The sequence below is a fragment of the Octopus sinensis genome, linkage group LG4, assembly GCF_006345805.1.
Source record: "Octopus sinensis linkage group LG4, ASM634580v1, whole genome shotgun sequence".
Taxonomy (NCBI): Eukaryota; Metazoa; Mollusca; class Cephalopoda; order Octopoda; family Octopodidae; genus Octopus; species Octopus sinensis.
Window position 1 is genome coordinate 10,714,225 of NC_043000.1, and position 23,819 is coordinate 10,738,043.

At 34.7% G+C, this 23,819-nt stretch overlaps 1 protein-coding gene across 4 annotated transcripts in view; it reads left to right on the plus strand.

The window, feature by feature from the left end:
- The window catches only part of LOC115211058 (general vesicular transport factor p115), a 70,492-nt gene that overhangs the window by 24,641 nt on the left and 22,032 nt on the right, over window positions 1-23,819 (plus strand). For 3 of the 4 annotated variants that reach the window (XM_036501752.1, XM_029779939.2, XM_029779941.2), the window contains exons 8-14: window positions 819-1,003; window positions 15,316-15,391; window positions 17,542-17,606; window positions 17,967-18,055; window positions 18,319-18,491; window positions 19,862-20,067; window positions 23,412-23,522. In XM_036501752.1, the coding sequence (XP_036357645.1) occupies window positions 819-1,003; window positions 15,316-15,391; window positions 17,542-17,606; window positions 17,967-18,055; window positions 18,319-18,491; window positions 19,862-20,067; window positions 23,412-23,522 (905 nt within the window). The remainder of the gene's footprint in view (window positions 1-818; window positions 1,004-15,315; window positions 15,392-17,541; window positions 17,607-17,966; window positions 18,056-18,318; window positions 18,492-19,861; window positions 20,068-23,411; window positions 23,523-23,819) is intronic. The other variant, XM_036501753.1, reaches the window with a different exon arrangement.

A 23,819-nucleotide genomic window follows, 5' to 3' on the forward strand; every position in this document is an offset into this window, starting at 1 on the left:
CCTTATAACTTAGCACTTCAGTAAAAGACACCAGTTGAATAAGTTCAAGATTAAAAACAAAGTAATATACCATAAATCCTCGAGTATAGTCCACCCTTGAGTATAATACGCAGGAGATTTTTAGGGGGCTGTACCTCTGGAAAACCTAAACCTTTTGTATAATACACACCCCTTCTCTAACTTGAGTCAAGGAGGTCTATATAACGTCCTTGGTTTGTAAAAATGTATAGAGTAATGTCCTTTATTATTATTGTACATATAACATAATGCAAACATGTAGTTTTTGTGTGAATTTTGTTTGCAGAAAATAAAGAAATAACAGTAATAATGTTTAATAAATGTTGCTTACTGCAAGTTATGGATGATCCTTTTGTGACTTCATTGCTTTCAGGCTTAGCTTAAGGTATTTTCGCGCCCGACATCACAAAATGCATCTGAATAAACATTGCCGGACAGAAAATAGAGACTTGGACATTGCTTAGAAAATATTTTTCATTTTTAACTTCGTATATTGTACGCAATTGAAATTTTGACCTTTAAATTTTTTGGGGAAAATGCAGATTACACTCGAGGATTTATGGTATATGTGTTTGATTTCTTTGACTAAAATACTTCAAAGTGATGCCCCAGCATGATTACAGTCCTATGAATGAAACATGTAAAAGATAATAGAGCTGCCACTGACAAGTATTGGTTTTGATACTTTTTTTTACCCTAACTTAGACCCCCATGGGATCTACATTATAATCATATATTTATCATTTATTTTTACCGCATTCTGTGAATTTTGAATTGCTGCCTATCACTATCAATTTCAGGTATTGTTGTGGAAGACTGTCTGTTACTGATGCTGAACCTAATGAAGACTAACACATCAAACCAGAATTTTTTCAAGGAAGGAAGTTACATTCAAAAACTGACCCCATATTTTCAACTTGAATCTTCTTCTCAGTCAGCTGGTTGGTCAGCCCAGAAAGTTACCAACATCCATCTTATGTTTCAAGTGAGTGTGCTAAATGTATATCTGCTTATAGCAGTTGCTGTTAAGTCAGAACTTTGGTGAATCTTTTTATCCTGCTTTCTCTACTTGAACTTGATGTACTGAGAGAATTTAACAATGCTTTCTAGGAATATGTGCTGTCATGTTGTGATATTAGGCAATCTGATTGAGTCCTATAAAGCATATTGTGATTAGTGAGTGCTGGACTACTCTGCTAAACATTTTGAACTTGAACCTACAACTGACAAAACTATCATTTTTTTAAATCTCTATGGTTGGAAGTAAGTTATTAGAAACAAATGATATCAATTGCAAAACATTTTCCCAACAATTCTATACAGTTAATACTAAGTGTATTCTCTTAGTGTAGATATTACCAAAGCAATATATCAACATACATAGCTGGCATATCTGTTTATGTTTCAGTTACCATTAAGTATTGTTTAATTCCATCAATTACATTTTTGTTCAAATTACATGAAGCATGTTATTTATCTTTTTTTTTCCTCAGTCCTTAATATCATTTTTATATTTTATTCATGCATGTCTCATTTTTGTTATTTGTTCATTTTTAGGTTGTATTTTCTTCTTTATTGTTGATTCTGATAACTGAAATTTACTAGAATGTTCTTTATTTCATGTATCTTATCATTACGATAGTTAAACTCTAAACTCTAACTATTGAGGAATTTCATTGTAATTTTCAATTTTCTTGAACAAAATTTTTAAAAATTCTCATTGAATTATTGACTTGAAGAATAATTTGTTTCTGAATTCTTGGGATTATTATTATATTACTGACATGACAAAAAATATATTTATAAAAAGATAATGGCCAAAATTTAATTACTTAATTTCATTCAACAAACATAGACTCATAATGTTACTTCAAATAATAAAATGTTTACCTCAAGGATATTCTGAGCTTATATACAATAAGTTTCAATTCAATTGTTTCGAAAATATAGGTAATTATGATTGTATCTACATTAGATATATTTCTACTTAATTTTTAGAATGAATATATGTAATGTAAGTGATGTTTTAAAAGTAAAGTATTTCTACTTTTTTATGAAATGAGATTGAATTGAACAAAACACCACCATACAGTCTAGGTGTATAATAACAAATTATTAAATACCTCACTATTTCTTATCAAAAAAAAATTAACATTTCTTGCTTTGGCTATCTCACAAACAGTTGTGGACAATTGCTTAAAGAATTTTGTTTATGACTGTTATCATCAACAAAAGAAGAATGCAACAGTTGTTTCCTTTTTCAACATGAATGCTCCTTTCCACACTCAGTTATCATCTTCTCAACAATCCTCCCTGTTGTCATTATTAATTGTTTCCAAAAGTTTGTTGTGCACATTTTTGTTTTTTTTTTTTTAGTTTTGATTTGTTTATCCACTTCTCTGTACTTGTAAGTCACCTGCATTAACAATGATATATTCTTAAGTAACAGACTTACTGAATAATTTAGTTGTACTTTACATATTATATTACTCCCCCACTTGATGTGTTTTTAAAGATAATTTCTACTAGCATATCATAAATTAGAGTACCACTATAAAATCCATATTAAAATATATTTTCAACCATTTTATTTAGGCAAAAAATAAAATTTTTAGGTTTTATAAATTTTGTCAAATTCAACAAGATATATTCAACAGATTCTTACAATAGTACTTTAGCTCGTTTAGGGTTTGTTTTCCTCAAGACTACCGTGAAGCAGTCACTATAGATACTCTATGAAAATCATATATTTACATTCAAGTAACAGGCACTTGATGTGGGATATTTCAGTCCTGTCCTCACCTTGGAGATTACTGAAAGATTGCAGAAGTGCACTCTGTACCGTTATGATTTATTCTGTTCTTCAGTTTTATATGCTAGGTTTATATATCAACCAATCTACTGAGTTTAATATTACTGGCATTTGCTTTTCTGTATTGTCTTTAGCTTAGTAGAAACAATAAATGTTGATTCCAAATGAAGCATGAAGCTTTATAAGAAGGAATTCATTTAAAATATAATTTTAGCTGAGGTTTTTTTTGTGGAGGGTAGTATACTAAAGCAGAAGAGTTTTAAAACTCCTGAATTTTAGCTGTTTAAACAACTAATTGTACAGTGTCAATTAGTTAATACAATCAGAGTACATGAAAGGGATTTACTTAGAATAATATATTATTTATACAGTACTCACTTTCTTGATCTTCCTTAAATTAGTCATTTATTCCTTTTATTTTAAATGTAACCTACTGTGCTTTTGTTTCTCTATTATAGGTAGTTACTATTATTTTATGGCCCTTATTCATTTTGCTTTCCATCTTCCTTTGTGTCAGTCCTTTCAGTAAATTTAATCTATCTTTGACACTGCAACATCTGGTAGACCAACTGCTTTTGGTATTTGATTTTACTGTTCAAGTTTCATATAGTACAACATACAGTTAGCACAAGAGTAAATATTCTGTCTTCTAACTATTATGAATTACAATGTGACTACTGACTTGATGGCACTGCAATCTTAGAAGTTAGTTCTGACTTTAGCTAATGTTACTATACTTCTTGTACAAACATTAGGTGCATTGCAAATGTAATAGTATTGAGTTCATTATTAGCTATTCTGTCTTCACTTCAGTACTTTTTGTTTTAGATTCCTGTATTGTAGTTCTAGTAACTGTTTCATTTGACCCCTTGAACTTGATACAAACCTAAACTGCATGACATCTAAATTCTGTCCTACACTAACTTAGCAATTATTATCTCCACTACAAGTACTGTCTATTCTTTACAGTTCTCTGTAGTTTTTTTTTCTTCAATTGCATCTGCTTTGAAAAACTTTGCTGTCATGACAGTTATCTCAGATAACATTCACATATCAAAATAACTAGTTTTATTCTTATTCACCCTTAAGTTTCTAACATCTCTGCTATCTAAGAGAATTATAGCTTTTCAACTTCCAGCTTTATAACTGCTTCTGGCTCTAATGTTTGTTGAGCCTTCAAAGAAAACTCTATCTCTCTCTCTCTTCAATTACTTTAATTATCTATGCTCATTTTCCCAATACTAGCAAAGATGGGTTGGATTATTTTTTATTTGAGTAATTGATTTCTTGCTGGATGTTCTTGCTACATACCATTCAACAATGGAGTAGTGAGTGAAACCTATGTCCATTATCTAAGGTAAATTAGAACAAGCTTTGTTCAGAGGCTCACTACAATAACTGCTATATGGTTTGAACTTAGCACTATGTATGTAGTTAATAAGATAAACAGTAGGATCTGAGGAAAGTAATAATGGTCTACATTTTGTAATTATTGAGTGTAAGCACTTAATAAGTATAATAGTCCAACATCTTAACTTTGCAGGCATTGTATTTCACAATGCTTTTCACATCTCTGGTCATTCTGTAATACCATTGATTTTAAAGCTGACCTAATTTACCATTGTTTTACTATGGTAGATAACTCAAGAAATATAATTATGCTGCAAAAAGTATAGCAAATTAGCAGTAGTGACTACCTACTATAGTAACTGTCTACTTGGGTGGGAATTATGATATTATGCCTGTAGCCATTATCAATTTATTTATTTTATTTTCTTCTATAATTAATTTTTGTGTACAATTGCATCATTTGATATAGTTTTCCAATGGACTTATCACAGGTTCATTACATTTCTAATGCCAAGAGAGTGACAAACAAAGGGAGTGTCTGTGTATGTAGTTCAGGTGGACTAAATATCACAGGTTATTTTTGTTTGACACAAAATTCAGATTATTGACAATTGATGTATATATGTGTGTGTGTGTACACACACACATCAGTCTTTTTTTGCACAGTTTCTGTATACCAAATATCACTCACAAAGCATTGGTCAACCTAAGGCTATCATAAAAGATTCTTGCCCAAGGTGCCGTACAATAGAATCAAACCCTTCTTAAACACACAATCATGTCTACCACACTAAATTACATGCACACCTAAACTATATCAGGACTGATCTAATCAGTCATTAAGATGTCTCTTCAGCTCCTAATCCCTGGTAACATATGTGCAGTTCATATTTTTTCCTCTAACAACAGGTATATATTTGATATATTTGTACCAATATAACACTGATATTTGCTAACACATTAAAGAATGAAGTTACCTAATCTATTCCTTATTAAATTGAATAAATAATTTCAGTTCTGAGAGAAAAAATCCTCTAACTAAAAAGATCCAGCACATCAAATTTAGATTATTTCATCTGTTGAGATGATGTAATTCCCTTTTTTTTCTTTCTACTTTCTCTTTAACCTTATAAAACCAATCATTTCTCTGCTGTGATGAAGAATTCATTGATGAAACGTAAACATGATAATGTAATAATAATAATAATAATAAAATATAGTTTTACAAATACTTATTTCTTAAATAGTATTATTATTAGTTATTATAATTTCTTTTACTTGATTCAGTCATCATAACCAATTAAGAACTTTCTTACTTAATTGTTCCAACCCAAAGTAAATAAATTATTCTTAGATATAAATATATATAGAATGAATATATTTAAAGCCAAATGGTGACCACCCACTAAAATAATTTGTCACCTGTCTGCAGCTACTCGCTTGCTTTATCTAGCTATCACTGGAACACATTTTTTGTCTCTCTTCAAATTCTTGAGAATCTGCTTGGTGATGATGCATGTGGCTACTTTTGCCCCTCCCATGTATGTGTCTATATGTACCAACTTCCTTTCCTACCAAATTCTGACAAGTTCCAGCACACTACATGCATACATAGGGTATTTTGGTAATATCGGGCTAACTTGTGATAAATTAACTGTACACTCAGTGCAAAACACTGTTTCATAATTTGTACAGTTAATGTATCACACCAGCAAGAGGAACCTTCATTGCTATAATATATAATGATTTAAATTTTTGGTAATGTCTTTATTTCTCATCTTTCATTCTACCTTCTCTCTTATTTATTACTTTCTGGTCTCATCCACTCTAATTTTGTTTGATTAAACATTTATTAGTTATAAACTATATAATTTTAACTTCAATGATGGTTTTAAAAGATTCATCTTGATAACCTTATCACAATCTCATATCATCAAATTTGGCCTGACTCTCCATTGCATTTTGATTTGCAGTTTTCTCTACAGTAAATCACTGAGATCACTTCTGACCCACAACAACATGATTGGAAATAATATATGTGTGTGTATATATATATATGTGTATATATATGTGTGTATATATATTTATATATGTGTGTATATATATATATATATGTATGTATATATATATATGTGTATATATACACACATATATATATATCTGGTGTTTGAGATCAGTTAGAATGTGTTGCTGAATAAAATTAAATGTCATAAAGCATGCTATATTATTGTTCATCTAAAGTGTTATCCAATTAAGTAAAAATACCATCAAAAAATACCTTCATTAACCTTTATCATTTCTATCTCTATCATTGCTTTTCATTTATCCTTCTATCTACCATTCTCTTCTCTTTAGCGACTTCTCTCAATAGTTAGTCATTATTTGTCTATTCTTTAAAACTGAACTTCCACATTTCCAAATTATTGTTGCTATATTTTATTTTTGTTTGCTGTTATCTAATAACCATCTTGTTTCATTTCTCTTTTGACTAATCACACAAGTAAAATCTTTGTTCCCCTGTTTCATTTTTTACCACTTGTTCAGCAGCTTTGGATGCACTCCTTAAAACTGCACATGCTGTCGGTTATTATTGTACACATTTCTTCTTCATGGTAACAAGCGTCAGTGTATTTAATCAAGTATCTTTGATACGTAGCAATAACCACATAGATTTTCAATGTGTATTGTTTTATAACAAAAAAACAAACAAACGGCGAATGGATTTTTAAAACAATTACTGCAGCAATAAAAATAAATATATTTTTTAATTTTAAGTTTTGTCATTAACTACTTTTATTCTGCTGAACTAAATCCAGATTAAGTTGCCTATTTTTACTGTCCATGTTAGTGTTGTCTATTTTTACTTAGGAACTTAATATCTCATGCATCATGATTTTTTTTTTTTTTAACCCATGGCTTTTATTATTCTTGAAGATTAATCTCTGCTGTGGACAAATGTTCCATAGATATAGAAAAATGGTAACATAGACATCAGGAATAAGTTAATAAATTTTGCATCACACTATATTTAAGCAGACTTCCAGTGATGTATGTATTCATTATTCATTTTGTATTCTATCAATGGAAGATCACATGTGTGGTTTGCCTTTCTTAAGTCTTGTAATATCAACTTCTTCACTCCCTTTATTTTTTTGCTACTTTGACAGTTGTTTTACACTTTATTCTCTTTGTATTCATTCTATGTCTGCCCTCTTCTCTTTCTCTCTGTCTCACCTTAATCATTTGTGCTTCACTTGCCTTTTGCTCTCTAATTTATTACCTTCTTGTTAAGCACCAGTATTTTTTTATTCTATATATACATAATTAAAATACTGTTATTACAATGTTTACCACTCAATCTTGGTTCCTGGAACTGAAATAACTATCACAATTGTGACAAATATCAGTGCCAGAGTAATATTTCAAAATCAAAATTTCCTCATAATACAAGGAATGCAGTATTTTTTTGGTAGACATCTGTAAATTATGAAGATTAGAAAAATAGAAATAATCTTAAAATACATAAAGATTGTACTCCAATTGTCTGGACATTTTCAGTGCCTTTGTTTAGGTATAAGTGGTTGTGTGTGTGTGTGTGTGTGTGTTGTGTGTGCAACAAAACCTCCTTAAACTAGAAACCCTAAAATAAGTATTGCCCTAGCCATAATTAGAATCCCAATGAAGGTTAGTTATGCAAAATCAACGTATTTTATAATACAAACAACAAAAGTACCATAAACCAAAAAAGTCTTTAACAGGCTTATTCCTACAAGAATGAAAGACAATATACAACAACAGATCTCAAGATATAAAAGATTCACAGACAAGTAAAACAAATATATATTCCCATCATCAGCTGCCTAACAGCTATCATTATGGTTTCAACACTTGGGCTGTACCATTTAATCTGATAGTGTCCAGATATATTACATGTGTATTTGTGTGGATAGAGGTAACTGTCAATGACTTCACTGCAGTTGTGTCAATCAAGTTGTAGCAATTACAAATAGAATGGTGAAAAACATTTCTTAGTTCTAAAGTTATGACGTGTAATTTCTAAATTTTTTCTGGTTGCTTTTTCATGATCTTGTAATCATTTGTTATAGTTATGCCAATTATTAGAAGACTTACATGTTTTTTCATGCAAAACTAGAATTGAGCTATTTGCATGTGTGATTCTATGCAACAAATACTCCTTAAACTAGAAACCTTAAAATGAGTATTGCTTCAGCTATAATTAGAATCCCAATGAAGGACAATCATGCAATATCATAGAACCTGGGTAAGCTCTCTGGCTTGTCTGTTCTTGTCAAACCATTTAGCCCATGCCAGCATGGAAAAAAGGACAAGGCTGGTGCCACGTAAAAAATACCCAATACACTCTGTAAAGTGGTTGGCATTTGGAAGGGAATCCAGCTGTAGAAACCATGCCAAAATAGACTATGGAACTTGGTGCATCCCTTGGCCTTACCAGCTCCTGTCAAGCCATCCAACCCATGCCAGCATGGAAAACGGATATTGCTGATGATGGTGATATATATTCGTGATATTGCTAGATAATCATTAAACCCACAAAAGGTTCATCTGTCCTTTCGACAGGTCTTGTTATTAGTCCTGCTGAGTTTCTAGCTACCCTTCTCTGCAGTTAAGCTTAATGGTGGTGCTAGTTTTGTAGCCAATGATCCAACCTCTTTGACATAAAAAGATGCAACCTGGATCAGTAATACACATGCAAGGAAAATTACACAGGGTACCTCTCACATGAATAGTTAATAGTAAATTGGGTTCTAATGTATTTGATATAGTAAACTCATTAAAATATTTCATTAAAATTAGACCCTTAGTGATGAGAAATATTAATTATCATCTTGATGACTAATTTGATTAAAAAAAACAAAAACAGGGGAGACAACTTCAAACTCTTAATCAGTTAATGTTTCATATTCTTTCTAATTTTGGCTCCATGCCAACAATTTTGATGGGAAAGTTGATTACATGGGCCTCAGTATTTGATTGATATTAATTTTGTTGACCCAGATATGCAGAATTGACCTCGGCAGAATTTAAACTCAAAATGTAAAGAGCTAGAGCAAATGTTGCTAAACATTTTATTTGACATGCTCACCACCTTAAACTCAGAACATAAAGAGCCAGAAGCAATGCTACTTTGCATTTTGTCCAATGCACCTCTTGTTAATATTAAATATGGAACACAGAAATTAATCTGATCTTGCAGTATGGTGACAGAGGTCAATTTTGCCCTACATTCTTTCAGTGTTGATAAAAATGTACTAATCGCAGGCAGTAGACTGGAACTGTAAGGATGGTCCACTGGATGCTTTGTGGTATTTGTTCCAGTTTTTTTTGGATTCTAAGTTCAAATCCCTCCATGGCCTACTTAGATACTAGGCTTAACACATCACCCTGTTTAACATCACTGCCTGAGATATCTTAGGTTTTTTATAACAGAGTATGTTCTGTTGCACGCATTTGGACAAGGTTTCTGGTTTGAGGATATTTTTCTCTCTCCTTCTGACCTGTTTTGGAGGCCTTCTTTCCTGATTAAAATATTTGAAATAATCTGGACATATTTCAGTTTTATTAGATCTCTAATTATGTTTAAATGATTAAAGTTTATCTCTTTTTTTTTATATTTGAATTGGTTTTGTGGATAATTATTGTTGTCATCAATAAAACTGTGATTTAAGTTAATTAAAGTTTCTTGGTGTACTATATCAAGTATGTTAGGGCCCACTTTAGTATGCATGTGTCTATGTGTGTATATATAGTTGGAATTATAGAAAAACAAAAGATGAAGACAGGTGTATAAACAGCAAACGGGTGTATTAGTTTAATGCTCAGGAAGGTGAGAAAGTCTTTTACGTTTCAAGCCTATGCTCTTCAACAGATAGGAACATGAGAAAATAAACAGAGGGAAAATAAAAAAAAAGCTTTAGGGGATGTACAGAGAAGGACAGAAAGAGCAGGAGATGCAGTGAATGACATTGCTAGAAGTGAATGTAAAGGAGTTGATGATATGATAGGGATGATGATAGTTGCCTGTGAGGATGGTGGTGCTGAAGAGGTAGGGGCAAGTGTGACAGCGTGGGTGGGAGCAGGGAAACAAACCAGGTTGGGGGTGGGGTTAGGGAAGAAAACTGTGGACCAGGAGATCGCATAGGTTGTGGGCTTGTTTGAAGGAGGGGGTGTAAGTTGGGGAAGATATGTGAAGTGGAGGGGTCGAACTGAAGTCACTGGAAGGCTCAGAGAATTGTGCGTTGGAGAGGCAGGCTGGAGGGGTGATAGGTGAGGGGAAACGGGAGATGGGTAACAGTGGGGCGGGTGCAGGGAGAGAGAGCAGAAGCACGGTCCACAGAATGTGTTCTGGCAAGGGCTGTGTGGATAGTGGTAAGGAGATATCTGTGAAGGATAAAGTGGTGAGCCATGAGTTGAGACTGAGTTTCAAAGTCATGGTTGTCACTGCAGAGCCTGCACAGATGGAGGAATTGGAAGTAGGGGATGGAGAGTTTGGTGTGGGTAGGGTGGGAGGAGGAGAAGTTGAGGTATGAGTCTGCGTCAGTGTGTTTGTAGTATGGAGGTGATGAGAGTGAAATATCGAGAAAGGCAACAGAAGTGTTGGAAATGGTGCGGGAGAATTCAGGAAAAGTCATCTTTTCAGTCTCCTGTATCACAATGTCTTAATTGTGAAACTAATGAGGGAACATTTTATAATCACTTGATCTGTTAAAAATTGTAGCTAAATTCTCTTTCATCTTTAACAAAGAAGAATGTATTAGGTAGTGTTTTTCTGGAGGTATTCAAAAATGGGGTGGTACTGGTTGAAACATCTGTGATGATAAGTCAGCTCAGTCAGGACTGATGTGGGGTTCTTCAGTAACAGGTCTTATTATACTCTGAACATGTATGACAACAGATTCATTGTATTATCTAAAGTGACGCCAGTATTATAGTGTAAGTTTCAATAGAATCTTTGTTGATGTATTTTAGAGTGAATTTATCTCAGTTTTCTAATTTTTGTCTCTTCTCTACTATCATCTGAACATTGTCTGTTGTGTTTTGTTACTTGTTTCCAAACATAATTTTATTATCTTTTGTTTTCATTATCTCCACTTGGTCTTAAATCTTTTTGATTATCTCTCTCTCTCTCTCTCCTTCTCTCTCTCTCTCTCTCTCTCTCTCTCTCTCTCTATATATATATATATATATATATATATCATCATCATCATCATCATCGTCGTTTAACGTCCGTTCTCCATGCTAGCATGGGTTGGACGGTTCGACCGGGGTTCTGGGAAGCCAGAAGGCTGCACCAGGCTCCAGTCTAATTTGGCAATGTTTCTACAGCTGGATGCCCTTCCTAACGCCAACCACTCCGTGAGTGTAGTGGGTGCTTTTTACGTGCCACCTGCACAGGTGCCAGGCGGGGCTGGCAACGGCCACGGTCAGATTGGTGTATTTTATGTGCCACCGGCACGGAAGCCAGTCGAGGCGGTGCATATATATATATATGCATTTGTTAAATAGGACAACAAACGTTAAGGCAAGGCAAACATCTCGAGCCATACATTATTATTGGTTAAAAAAAATTTTTCCAATAATAATAATGTGTATGACTTGAGATGTTTACCTTGCCTTACGTTTGTTGTCCCCTTTAACAATTATATATCTGCTGCATTGGAAATCTGCAATGGCTCCATAACTACCATCTCAGCTATAACCTTGGAGCCCTAGTAATATGTTACAACACTTACCTAGCATACCTAATTGTTCAGGTCACCTGTAAACTTAACCCCCATACTTTGTGTGTGTGTGTGTGTGTATACATACATACATACATATACACACCTGATAGATTTTTTATTGTTCAAATTTTCATGTTCAATAAGATTCAGTATATAATTTAATTGCTTATGTTTCTGTTGTGTCAGTCTTGAATGAGAGAAATTTTGTTACACCCACCTCTCTTTCTCTCTCTCTCTTTCTCTCTTATTTAAAGAAATGTGCCATATAATTAAAAATGCTAATAATGATATTTCATTTTTGTAAATGGTTTGTAAGATTCTTGATGTAAACTCATGTATACAAACATATTTTGCTGCATCTTGAGTCATTATGCCAATAATAAACACATACACTGGTTCTCTTTAACTTCATTATTTTTTTTATTTATCAATTGGCTAAGCATTTAACTAATTGATTGTTTGATTAATCGTTTGATCACTCAGTCAGCTAAGTCTGTCAGAGTGCTTTCATCATCATTCATCACCATCAAGGAGACATGCAGACCAGGAGTAGAGAGGGCATGTCATTGATAAGGTCATGAATAGCAACAAAAGGACGTTGACAAACCTAGAGGATTGATTAATTGCCTGAGCAATTAATTTAACAATCAATTAGTTAATTGGTTAAATGGCTAATTGGTTAAATTAAAGAAGTGAAATAGAACCTATGCATGTGTTTATTGGCATAATGAACTTCCCATGATGCAACAAAATACTAATAAAATCTAACTTCATTTGTTACAGTTTCTACAACCAACATTTCCACAGCAAACAAATAAAGGCTAGTGTTTGGAGTTAACTCTTATAAATGGACTTAGCTTTAAAGCCTCATTTAAGGTGATAGAGCATATAGCTAACGGCTACAGTGCTAACAGCATAGTATTGATAGAGAATTACTGTTGTTCCTCTGTGTTTTTGTTGACTGAGTTTTTTTTTTTTACCTGAATTTGGAAACAGTAAATACACATGATTGTTGTAAATAATAAATTAAATTGTACTTTTATTTTTTAACATTTATTTTTCTTTTCACATGTCATTACCAGCATCTGTTTTGCCATACTGCAGTGGGTTGGCAATGTCTGCTATACAGTATACCAACAATCATCTCAGTATAACTTCACAACTTCATCATACATCTTCTTCAGTCTCCTCCATTAATGACTATCCTTTACCTACGTATCATACAGTAAAATAGTCTATGATAAGTAAAGAACATTGTTTACTACATGGTCATTTGACTTGCTAGAAATAGCATCCAAATCTCCCTCACTATACCATGCCATATTAAAAGAGAAAGACAACATTTAATAACCTAGTCCCAGATATATTATGCCTGAAAAAAGATCAGAGAGCCACATGTGAAATGCTGTTGATCATAGATTTGTTGGATCAGAGCTAACCAAGGATTAAACCACAACATATATACATATATATATATATATAGGGAGGAATTACAACCGTGTTTCGTGGTCTGCTACCCCAACAGCTCCTTTATAGGATCCAGTTAAGTCAAGACATCATCAGGAGGAATCACGTCCGGTTTCGGCCCCTACTCCTCTACCGTTTTGACGTGGTGGGCCCCCCCTTTCGGAGGTGTCTTCAGCTCTGGTGTTGGGTGCATGTCTTCTTTCTTCTTCTTTCTGTTGGATCAGAGCTAACCAAGGATTAAACCACAACATATATACATATATATATATATATATATATATATATCTCTCTCTATATAAACGGCAGTTTGTCTGTGCGTGTTTCTGTGTGTCTGTTTTCTCGTACCCTCACCCTGACCACGGCTTTCAACCGATTCTGATGAAACTTGACACACACATAGCCCAATGTCATAATTCAAAACTAACGCAGCGAAAATTTTGAAAAGTTCCCCCAGTTCTGAAAAAATCGATAAATTCGACATGGGGTCGAGAATAAAAAAAAACAAACCACAGACTGTCTAGGGGACGCAACTCAACCTTTTATTACTCTCAAAAAAAAATTACCATCATTTTTTTTCCATTTTTGGCTATTTTTTGGCTATAACTCTCTAAAAATGCTTTATAGTTATTTCCCTTACAAACCTGAGCAACGCCGGGCGATACTGCTAGTATATATATATATATACGCACAGACATACACACACACACACAGAGCTTATGCTGTAGAGTGTCCCCATTGTCAGCTTTTGACTTGAAGTGACTGATTTTGGCACCACTCTCCAGTTTCATTGCCTCTGATGATGTTGAGTGGATTGATATTATTTAGAGAATGTCCAAGGATATAAATTGTAAGAACTGCATCATCAGTATAATCCACTATAATCTCTTTCTCAGCTATTTCTATCACTGCTATAATGACCTCTGCTTCTCAGAGCTAATTAAGCTCATGACACCTCCACTCAAGCATTTCCATGCCACTCATTACTCTTGTTTCCACCCCAACTCAGGGTCTGTATTAAACACTACACCCAGTCTTTCCTCCTGAGAATACTATCCTTCCAGAATTCCTTCTTTTCTCATGCTGGTGTTGATTTACAAAGTGTCAAGAGAAGCATTAAAGGTATTAATCTCACCAATATATCAAAGCCAGCAAAGGCCATGATTATTTCCTCTTCTTCCAGATCCGACAGGTAAAAATATAAATGAGGAAATCACAAGATTGCATTCAATGAGCTCTGAAAGCAAATATAAAGCCTACCTCAAGTCAGCCATTTAGAGTTGTCTTATGTATATCACAATCACAAAAGTGTTGTCTCAGTCCTTCAACATAGAAGCTATATATGTGTATGCATATTTAGATAAGACCTATATGTTTGTATATATGTATATACACTCATTTAAAATTCAAAGACTGGCATAACAGGTCAAAAGTAGAATGTTATTGTTATATATGAGGAGATATGTATGTGTATCATCATCATCACCACCATCATTATTGTCTATGCTGGCATGGGTTGGACAGTTTGACCAGAGCTGGCCAGCTGGGGAGCTGCACCAAACTCCAGTCTGACTTGGCATAGTTTATTTATTTATATATATATATATATATATATATATATATATATATATATATATATATGAAATGTTATTCTCACCTTGAGACTGGGAATATCAGCTCAGCATTACTTGGTCAAAGCATATATTAACCAAGGTCATCTCAATTTGTCTCTGTCACCTTATCTAATATATATTATTCCTTTTGCTCAAACAGCAGTTTGCTTTGATCAAAATGCACTCTCTCTCCCAACTCGCTAAACTGTTTTGAATCTATTTTGTCAATTCACTGGTGTCTTTATAATAATGGTACTTGTGCATGCTAATATGTCCATTCTTTCCTGTTCTATAGCTAGTCCGAACCCTCGTCTCTCCTAACAACCCACTCAATCAAACAGCAGCTTGTCAGAAAGTTATGAACTCCTGCAGTAAGTTAACTTATTATTGTTATTTTCTTTTATCGTTAGTAAGCTGGGCAAAATGCTTAGCAGTGTTTCATCTGTCTTTACATCCTGAGTTCAAATTCCACCAAGGTCAGCTTTATCTTTCATCCTTTCAGGGTCAATAAAAGAAGTACTAGTTGAACACTGGGGTCAGTGTAATAGACTTACCCACTCCTTCGAAATTGCTAGCCTTACATCAAAATAAGAAATCATTTTTTTTTTTTTTATTATTATTATTATTATTATTATTGTGTAAGGTGGTGAGCTGGCAGAATCGTTAGCATACTGGCGAAATGCTTAGTGGTATTTCACCTGTCACTACATTCTGAACTCAAATTCTGTTGTGTTCAACTTTGCCTTTCGTCCTTAATAAATTAGATACCTGTGAAACACTGGGGTTGATGTAATCAACTAGCCTCCTCCCAAAATTTTAGGCCTTGTGCCTTTAGCAGAAAGGATTATTATTATTATTGTGTATGATATTAAAATGCTAGTATATGTGTGTTATTCTGGCAATGGTTAGTGAAAGTGAGAGGCAAAAAAAGAAAGACTGACAGGTGCTGATAAGGAAGAGTTCTGCAGAAAGGAATACAGAAATTGTAAGAAGAGGGAGAGAATGCTGTTATGTTAAGCAATGAAATGTTTAGGTTCAGTAAGGAGCAAAGACAGAGAGAGAGAGAGAGAGAAAAAGGGTGTTTACAGGAGGGAATATGGTAGAGGTGAGAGTAAAGAGAAGGGAACGCTACAGGCAAAATTACATGCGCACACATACACACAAGTATTTGATCTAGTTCTTTGCATTCTGAGTTCTAAACCTGCCAAGGTCAACTTTCATACCTACAGAGTCAATAAAATAAAATAACATACCGATCATTGGGGTTGATGTAAATGACTAGTCCCCTCCCCTCAAAGTTGCTGGCCTTGTGCTTTAATTAGAAAGCATAATTACTACTACTACCACTACCACCACCACCACTACTACTACTACTACTGAAACGACTAAACTGCCAGCAGAACAACCAGTTTTTCTGTTAGATTCTTCCACTTGTTCATCTAGTTCCTGAGATCTAGTCTTGCTAAAAATAAAGTTATACAGGTTGTATGAAGCAATCAAGAGCAAAACAAAGTACAAAGAAAAATAACACCAATCAGGGAAAAAAACAACATCAAAGTAACGGACCATTCAAGAAAACCAACCTCATTTTCAGTAATGGCTCTGATCTGGTCATGGAAGTAACTATTTAGTAGGGTGATACAAAGATGATGACAACAAGAAGGGAGAAGAGTGTGTCAGAAAGGCCTGTGTAGAGAGATATGTAGCTTGCTTGTTGAGATGAGCTATTGTTGCTGAGATAGTTCTAGTTGAGATTGAGAGGAGAAACAGCACGTCTGTGAGCTAATGGTTGTTGTGAGTTCATTTAATGACTCTTTGCCAATTAGCTGAATGGCTTTCATTTGGATATGATATTGGACGTGTGTATGTGTAGTGGCAACACCATTGTAGATATGTGAGTTGTTCTCCATTGTGATTATTAATTGATCAGTGCAATGGTCAACAACTGAATCAAGGCTAAAATATTTCCTGACCCTGTAAAGAAGTCTAGTCTTTTAGGTGCAGTTTTGCTACTATTATATATAGTAGGTGACTGAGAAATTATCAGAGATTGAGAGGCCTCGCATTTGTAGTGTCTTATGCATATATTATATCAAAAATAGACAGTCTACTCTGAGGTTTGACTTAGGTTGTTTACAACTATTAGGTAGAAAGAGAGATTTACTGTATTTATAAGGTTGCATAGACATTAGATATGCTTGGATGGGTGGGATATTGAATATCATTGTGGATCCTAATTTAAAATATAGGAACTATATTAAAATTCAATGTTAGCATATGTGGATGTATGGGTAGAAATGCTCCTGCTATTTTATGACTGTTATAAGGATATATGAGAACTTTATTGAAATCTTTGGAATTGACATAATAGTTCTGTATGCATACATACATACATACCTACATATGTTTGTGTATATACATATGTACATACATGAATACACAAATGCACACAAGCATCTATATAATTTCTTGTTGTAGATTCTGTTTTTCTTATTTTACATATTTGTTTCTGTGATTTCAGATTTGTTGAAGCAGTTATGTACTATACTAATGGCCAGTGGTGTTCCGGCAGATGTCCTAACAGCGGTATGGTCTAAAATATCCTTAATACCTTCATTACTTTATTTATTCACTGAAAGTGTGGTTAATTATTTTACCAATTGTAACATTTCCACTGTGTTTAATTAAATATGTTTGATTCTGTGACTATTTGAGAAACTAAATTCCAAAGCAGTAATTAGAATTTTCTCTTTTAATTACAGTTGTGTGCAACTGTTTATATATTCATATTAGCACCCATTTTATTTCTTTATAGTCATGTTACAATTTTAGACTATTTCAAATGTTGTAAAGTAAATATTTAAATATATTCATGAGTTTGTAAATTAGATACACTATAAAAATTTTTATTTGTTATGATACTAAAATAACATTTATTTTTTCCAGACCATCAATACTGTGTCTGAAATAATTCGAGGAAACTTAGCCAACCAAGAGTTTTTTGCATCTGTGATGGCACCATCAAAACCACCTAGGTAACTTTCATTGCTTTCTTTGAACATTTGATTTTATATCTGACCACTGTGTTTTCAATTGCCATTGATCTATGTAATTTTTACTGTTTCAGTCCAGTATTGGAAAATTCTACTCTTTAACTTTGTTTTGTCTGTCATATTGAATTCTGTGGTAATTTGTAAATGAATACTTATTGAAACTTACCAAGTTTATTATTATATTTTAGATATCTAAATTAGATATTTTAGATGTATAAATGTTTTTATTTTCTATACTATTATAGACCTGCCATTGTGGTTCTGTTGATGTCTATGGTGAATGAAAAACAACCTTTTGTCCTACGATGTGCTGTTCTCTACTGCTTCCAGTCTTTCTTATTCAAGAATGAAGTTGGCCAATCTCAGATTGTGCAAACACTTCTACCCACAACTGCTGATGGTGAGAGAAGCAATCACGGTATTTTACATTCATATGTTGAATTTTGTCTCCATGTTTCCACCCGATGACCTTTTGGCACCAACATCCGCATCTCTCAGTCATGTTTACTGACCACTTGTTTTATAATTTTATTTCCTACTTTATCCTTTTTATTTCTTTATGTTTTGTAAAGAAAGACTTCCATTCTCCCAATTTTATAGCCTTTTATTTATTCTTGTTGTTTTCCCCTTTCACTAAAACTTTAGTGTATTATTAGTGTATTATGTTATCATCCCACACTAATACCTCCATCCTACAATTCAAACACTGTACCCCAATTGCACCACTATATTTCAGATTTTTAGTTATATTTTGTTCAACCTTTACTTTTATCATGTAATTTGCTATTAAATCCTTCAATATGTAAACAATACAGAGACTGTCTACAAGTCTTGATAGTTATCTTCATTGCCATGTTATAACAGATCAATATCTGTTATATAACAATTATTTTATGTCTACTAAAAGATGTTACATTATATGACTGCTTCACAGTGTTATATTATTCAAACAACTAAATGATAGTTACAGTGTATCTTCCTTTTTAACTATACCATATCTCTGCAGTTTGGAACAGTATATTGTTTCTAGAAATCCCTTTTATTAAAGTGAGAATGTATGTTGTATAAAATAACACTGTGTTCTAATTCAAATATAGCTCTACAACCTACCCTTTTAGTTTCATCATCATTATCATCGTTTAGCGTCCGCCTTCCATGCTGGCATGGGTTGGATGGTACAACTGGGGTCTGGGAAGCCAGAAGGCTGTACCAGGCTCCAATCTGATCTGGCAATGTTTCTACAGCTGGATGCCCTTCCTAACGCCAACCACTCCATGAGTGTAGTGGGTGCTTTTTACGTGCTACCTGCACAGGTGCCAGACGAGGCTGGCAAACGGCCACGATTGTATGGTGATTTTTACGTGCCACCAGCACGGAGGCCAGGCGAGGCTGGCAACGGCCATGATCGGATGGTGCTTTTTGTTTGTCAGATAAAAGTAGTTTGACAGATGAAAGTAACATGAGTGTTTGCTCTTGTGTTTATTCTTTATTGTTAAACTATAAAAAGACAGTGTATGGAAGAAAAGTAATTTATGGTGTGTTTGAGTACGTTAAAACGGAGAGGAAGCTTATTTCATATTAGATCAACATTTTGTAAATAGTTTGTACTATATTCTAAATTGGTTGATGGGCCCAGTAAACTATATCATTTCTGTATAATGGTATGTAATTACTACAGAATATTGCAACTAATACCTTTACCCAACTGACATGACAACTGTATAACTATTGATATTCAATGTGTTTGTGGCCGGATTCTTAATCACTTTCAGTTTCTGTTTATTTCAGTGAATACCATCACAGCTGGACAACTTCTGTGTGGTGGCTTGTTCAGTGGCGACTCATTATCAAACTGGTTTGCTTCAGTTGCTCTCCTGCATGCCATTTTAGAGAACAATACACAACGAGAACAATTACTTAGAGTACAGTTGGCTACAAGTCTTGGTAATCCACCAGTATCTTTGTTACAACAATGCTGTAACATGTTGGCACAAGTAAGTTGAACAAAATTTGGAAACTTTTCTCTTGTTTCTACATTGTGTTGAAGATATTTATATAAACATGCAATGTAATTTGGTTAACTATCTAAATTTTATTCAAGAAACATAATTGTTATTTGAATGATAAACTTTGACTCAGACATTGAATTAAAAGTTGTAAGGAATCTGTTGTCTGATGCTGGCAAATATACCACTGGCCACAAACATACCACTGGCCAATACCACTGGTCACAAACATACTACTGGCCACAAACATACCACTGGCCACAAACATACCACTGGCCACTACCACTGGTCACAAACATACTACTGGCCACAAACATACCACTGGCCACAAACATACCACTGGCTACAAACATACCACTGGTCACAAACATACTACTGGCCATAAACATACCACTGGCCACAAACATACCACTGGCCACAAATATACTACTGGCCACAAACATACCACTGGCCACAAACATACCACTGGCTACAAATATACCACTGGTCACAAACATACTACTGGCCACAAACATACCACTGGCCACAAACATACCACTGGCCACAAGCATACCACTGGCCACAAACATACCACTGGCCACAAACATACCACTGGTCACAAACATACTACTGGCCACAAACATACCACTGGCCACAAACATACCACTGGCCACAAACATACCACTGGCCACAAACATACCACTGGCCACAAATATACCACTGGTCACAAATATACTACTGGCCACAAACATACCACTGGCCACAAACATACCACTGGCTACAAATATACCACTGGTCACAAACATACTACTGGCCACAAACATACCACTGGCCACAAACATACCACTGGCCACAAGCATACCACTGGCCACAAACATACCACTGGCCACAAATATACCACTGGTCACAAACATACTACTGGCCACAAACATATCACTGGCCACAAACATACCACTGGCCACAAACATACCACTGGCCACAAACATACCACTGGTCACAAACATACTACTGGCCACAAACATACCACTGGCCACAAACATACCACTGGCCACAAATATACAACTGGTCACAAACATACTACTGGCCACAAACATACCACTGGCCACAAACATACCACTGGCCACAAACATACCACTGGCCACAAATATACCACTGGCCACAAACATACCACTGGCCACAAACATACCACTGGCCACTCTTGAATCACAAAAAGCAAATAACAGAGCATTATCATTCTTGGAGGATCTCTGTGAAAGACATACTTTTTACAAGTTAATAATGATCTTGTCAGATGCAGATTTAATGAAGCTGCTGACCTTGCTACGAATAGGAATCAATAGCCATGACAGATTGATCAGTGTTGAGTGCAAAATTTCTCTTGCATAATAAAGACTACTGTGTAGGAAATGGAGGATGAGGATGACAATAATGACAAAGAGGAGGGAAGCATTGTATTTTATCAATTGCACATCCTAATTATTGTACATTTTTTCATGATTGAGACCAGTGTTTCAACCCACAAGAACTTATGATTCCGAGAGAAATCAAGAACTATCTATTTTCAGTGAAAAAATAAATCAGAGAAATATTTATGTAGGCACAGGTATGGCTGTGCTGTAAGAAGTTTATTTCTCAACCACATGGTTTCAGGCTCAGTCCCACTTCATAAGACTATGGCTCTTGGACTGACCAATGCCTTGCGAGTGGATTTGATTGAGAGAAGCTGAATGAAATTATATATATATATACATACTAGCACTATGACCCAGCAACGCCGGGTCATACTGCTAGTGCATGCATATACAGCTGCATGCATGCACACATACACGCAAGTACTGTCCAAATCTCCGACCAATCACATACAACTAGCTGGCATTCAATTGGCGTATGAAGTTTCGGGCATTTTGATTGGGTTTTGGATAGAAAATTCACAATAAAGTCACTTCTATTGATTTTTTTAATGGCTTTGTTGGGTGACTAGGGAAATGTAAAGATGTGCATGACCACCCTTGGACGGTTTTGAATGATCATAGAAAGTGCGAGCCCTCTAACTGAAAAATTGTGGATTTGTATAAAGGACACACACACACAGACATCCATTTTGCCGTTTATATGGATATATATATTTGTCATGTAACCAGAGTCCTTCCTTTCCAGTCTTCTGTGAAATCATGTCTGGTCATGGGGAACTATTATCTTACTTGGAGACAGGTGTGGGTCAGCAACAGGAAAGGCATCTGGCTGTAGAAAATCTGCCTTCACAAATTCCTTCTGATCCATGTAAACAGAAAAGTGGATGATGCTAATGATGATTGACTCTATTGATTTGAAATAACTAAGAACACATATAGTTAGTCACTAGACTTCTCGCTTCCAGATTTTGTTTTTGGGAACAAAAATCAAGTGAATGAAGTAAGAAAAGTAGCCAATGTTTATAGCGCATTAGGAATCCTAAATTGGTTTACAAGCATTTTATCTTTTATGTTTGATATAAAAGATATTATTGCGAAGACCTGTTGGGGCAAGTGAAATCGAAATCGAAATCGGAATAGGAATCGAAATTGAACCAATCCTATGACTGGCACCCGGCAGATGCCAGGACTCCTGGACTGGAGATACGTAAAAAGCACTATCTGAATCGTGGCCGATGCCAGCGCCGCCTTGACTGGCTTCCGTGTCGGTGGCACGTAAAAAGCACCATCCGAATCGTGGCCGAAGCCAGTGCCACCTCGACTGGCTTCCGTGCAGGTGGCACGTAAAATGCACCAATCCGACCATGGCCGATGCCAGCCTCGCCTGGCACCAGTGCAGGTGGCACGTAAAAAGCACCCACTACACTCACGGAGTGGTTGGCGTTAGGAAGGGCATCCAGCTGTAGAAACATTGCCAGATAAGACCGGAGCCTGGTGCAGCCTTCTGGCTTCCCAGATCCCCGGTCGAACCATCCAACCCATGCTAGCATGGAGAACGGACGTTAAACGATGATGATGATGATGATATCCATTTCAAACAATGATAGTGTTTTCGATGACAGTGTACTGTATCAGTGATGACAGCTTTCTGACTCTGTAGTGACAGTATATCTCTACTAGTGACAACAGTGTCTATTGTAACAAGTGTGATAAAAGTGATGAACTGAAACGAAAATCAAAACTACTAACACCAAAGGATTCCTTTCTGATATTTCACATTTGGGAAATGATTAACAGAAAGACATAGTGAAAGATTGAGACTTTTCATAACATTACAGATAATAACTTGGCAATGTAAATGAATATATATTTAATGCATAATTATTATTATCAAACTGTCCACATTGTTAAAATATCATTGTTAAATTTGTGTATTTTCAGGGTGGAAAACTGCAGACACGCATTGGACTTTTAATGTTATTGTGTGGCTGGTTATCTGACTGTTCTATTGCTGTTACTCATTTTCTTTGCAATACAGCTAATGTGCCTTACGTATCCTTTTATGAAACTTGCATCAACTAATTGAACACACCCTGATATTTCCAAGTTACTTAGACTTTAAATTCACATGTTCCCTATTTATACAAACAGCCTGCATTATACATAGACATCTTGCTTTGAAAGTAAACTTTCAAATGAGAAATGCTATAATATTTATATCTATTGTTTATGTTATATAATGTATAGTGTACAGAAGGGTTATGATCCAGGCTGTCTTGCGAAGCATTGTATGTGTGGAGATGTTTTATTTTAAATGAGAGTATCATGCATACATAAAGTCTTTGTTTT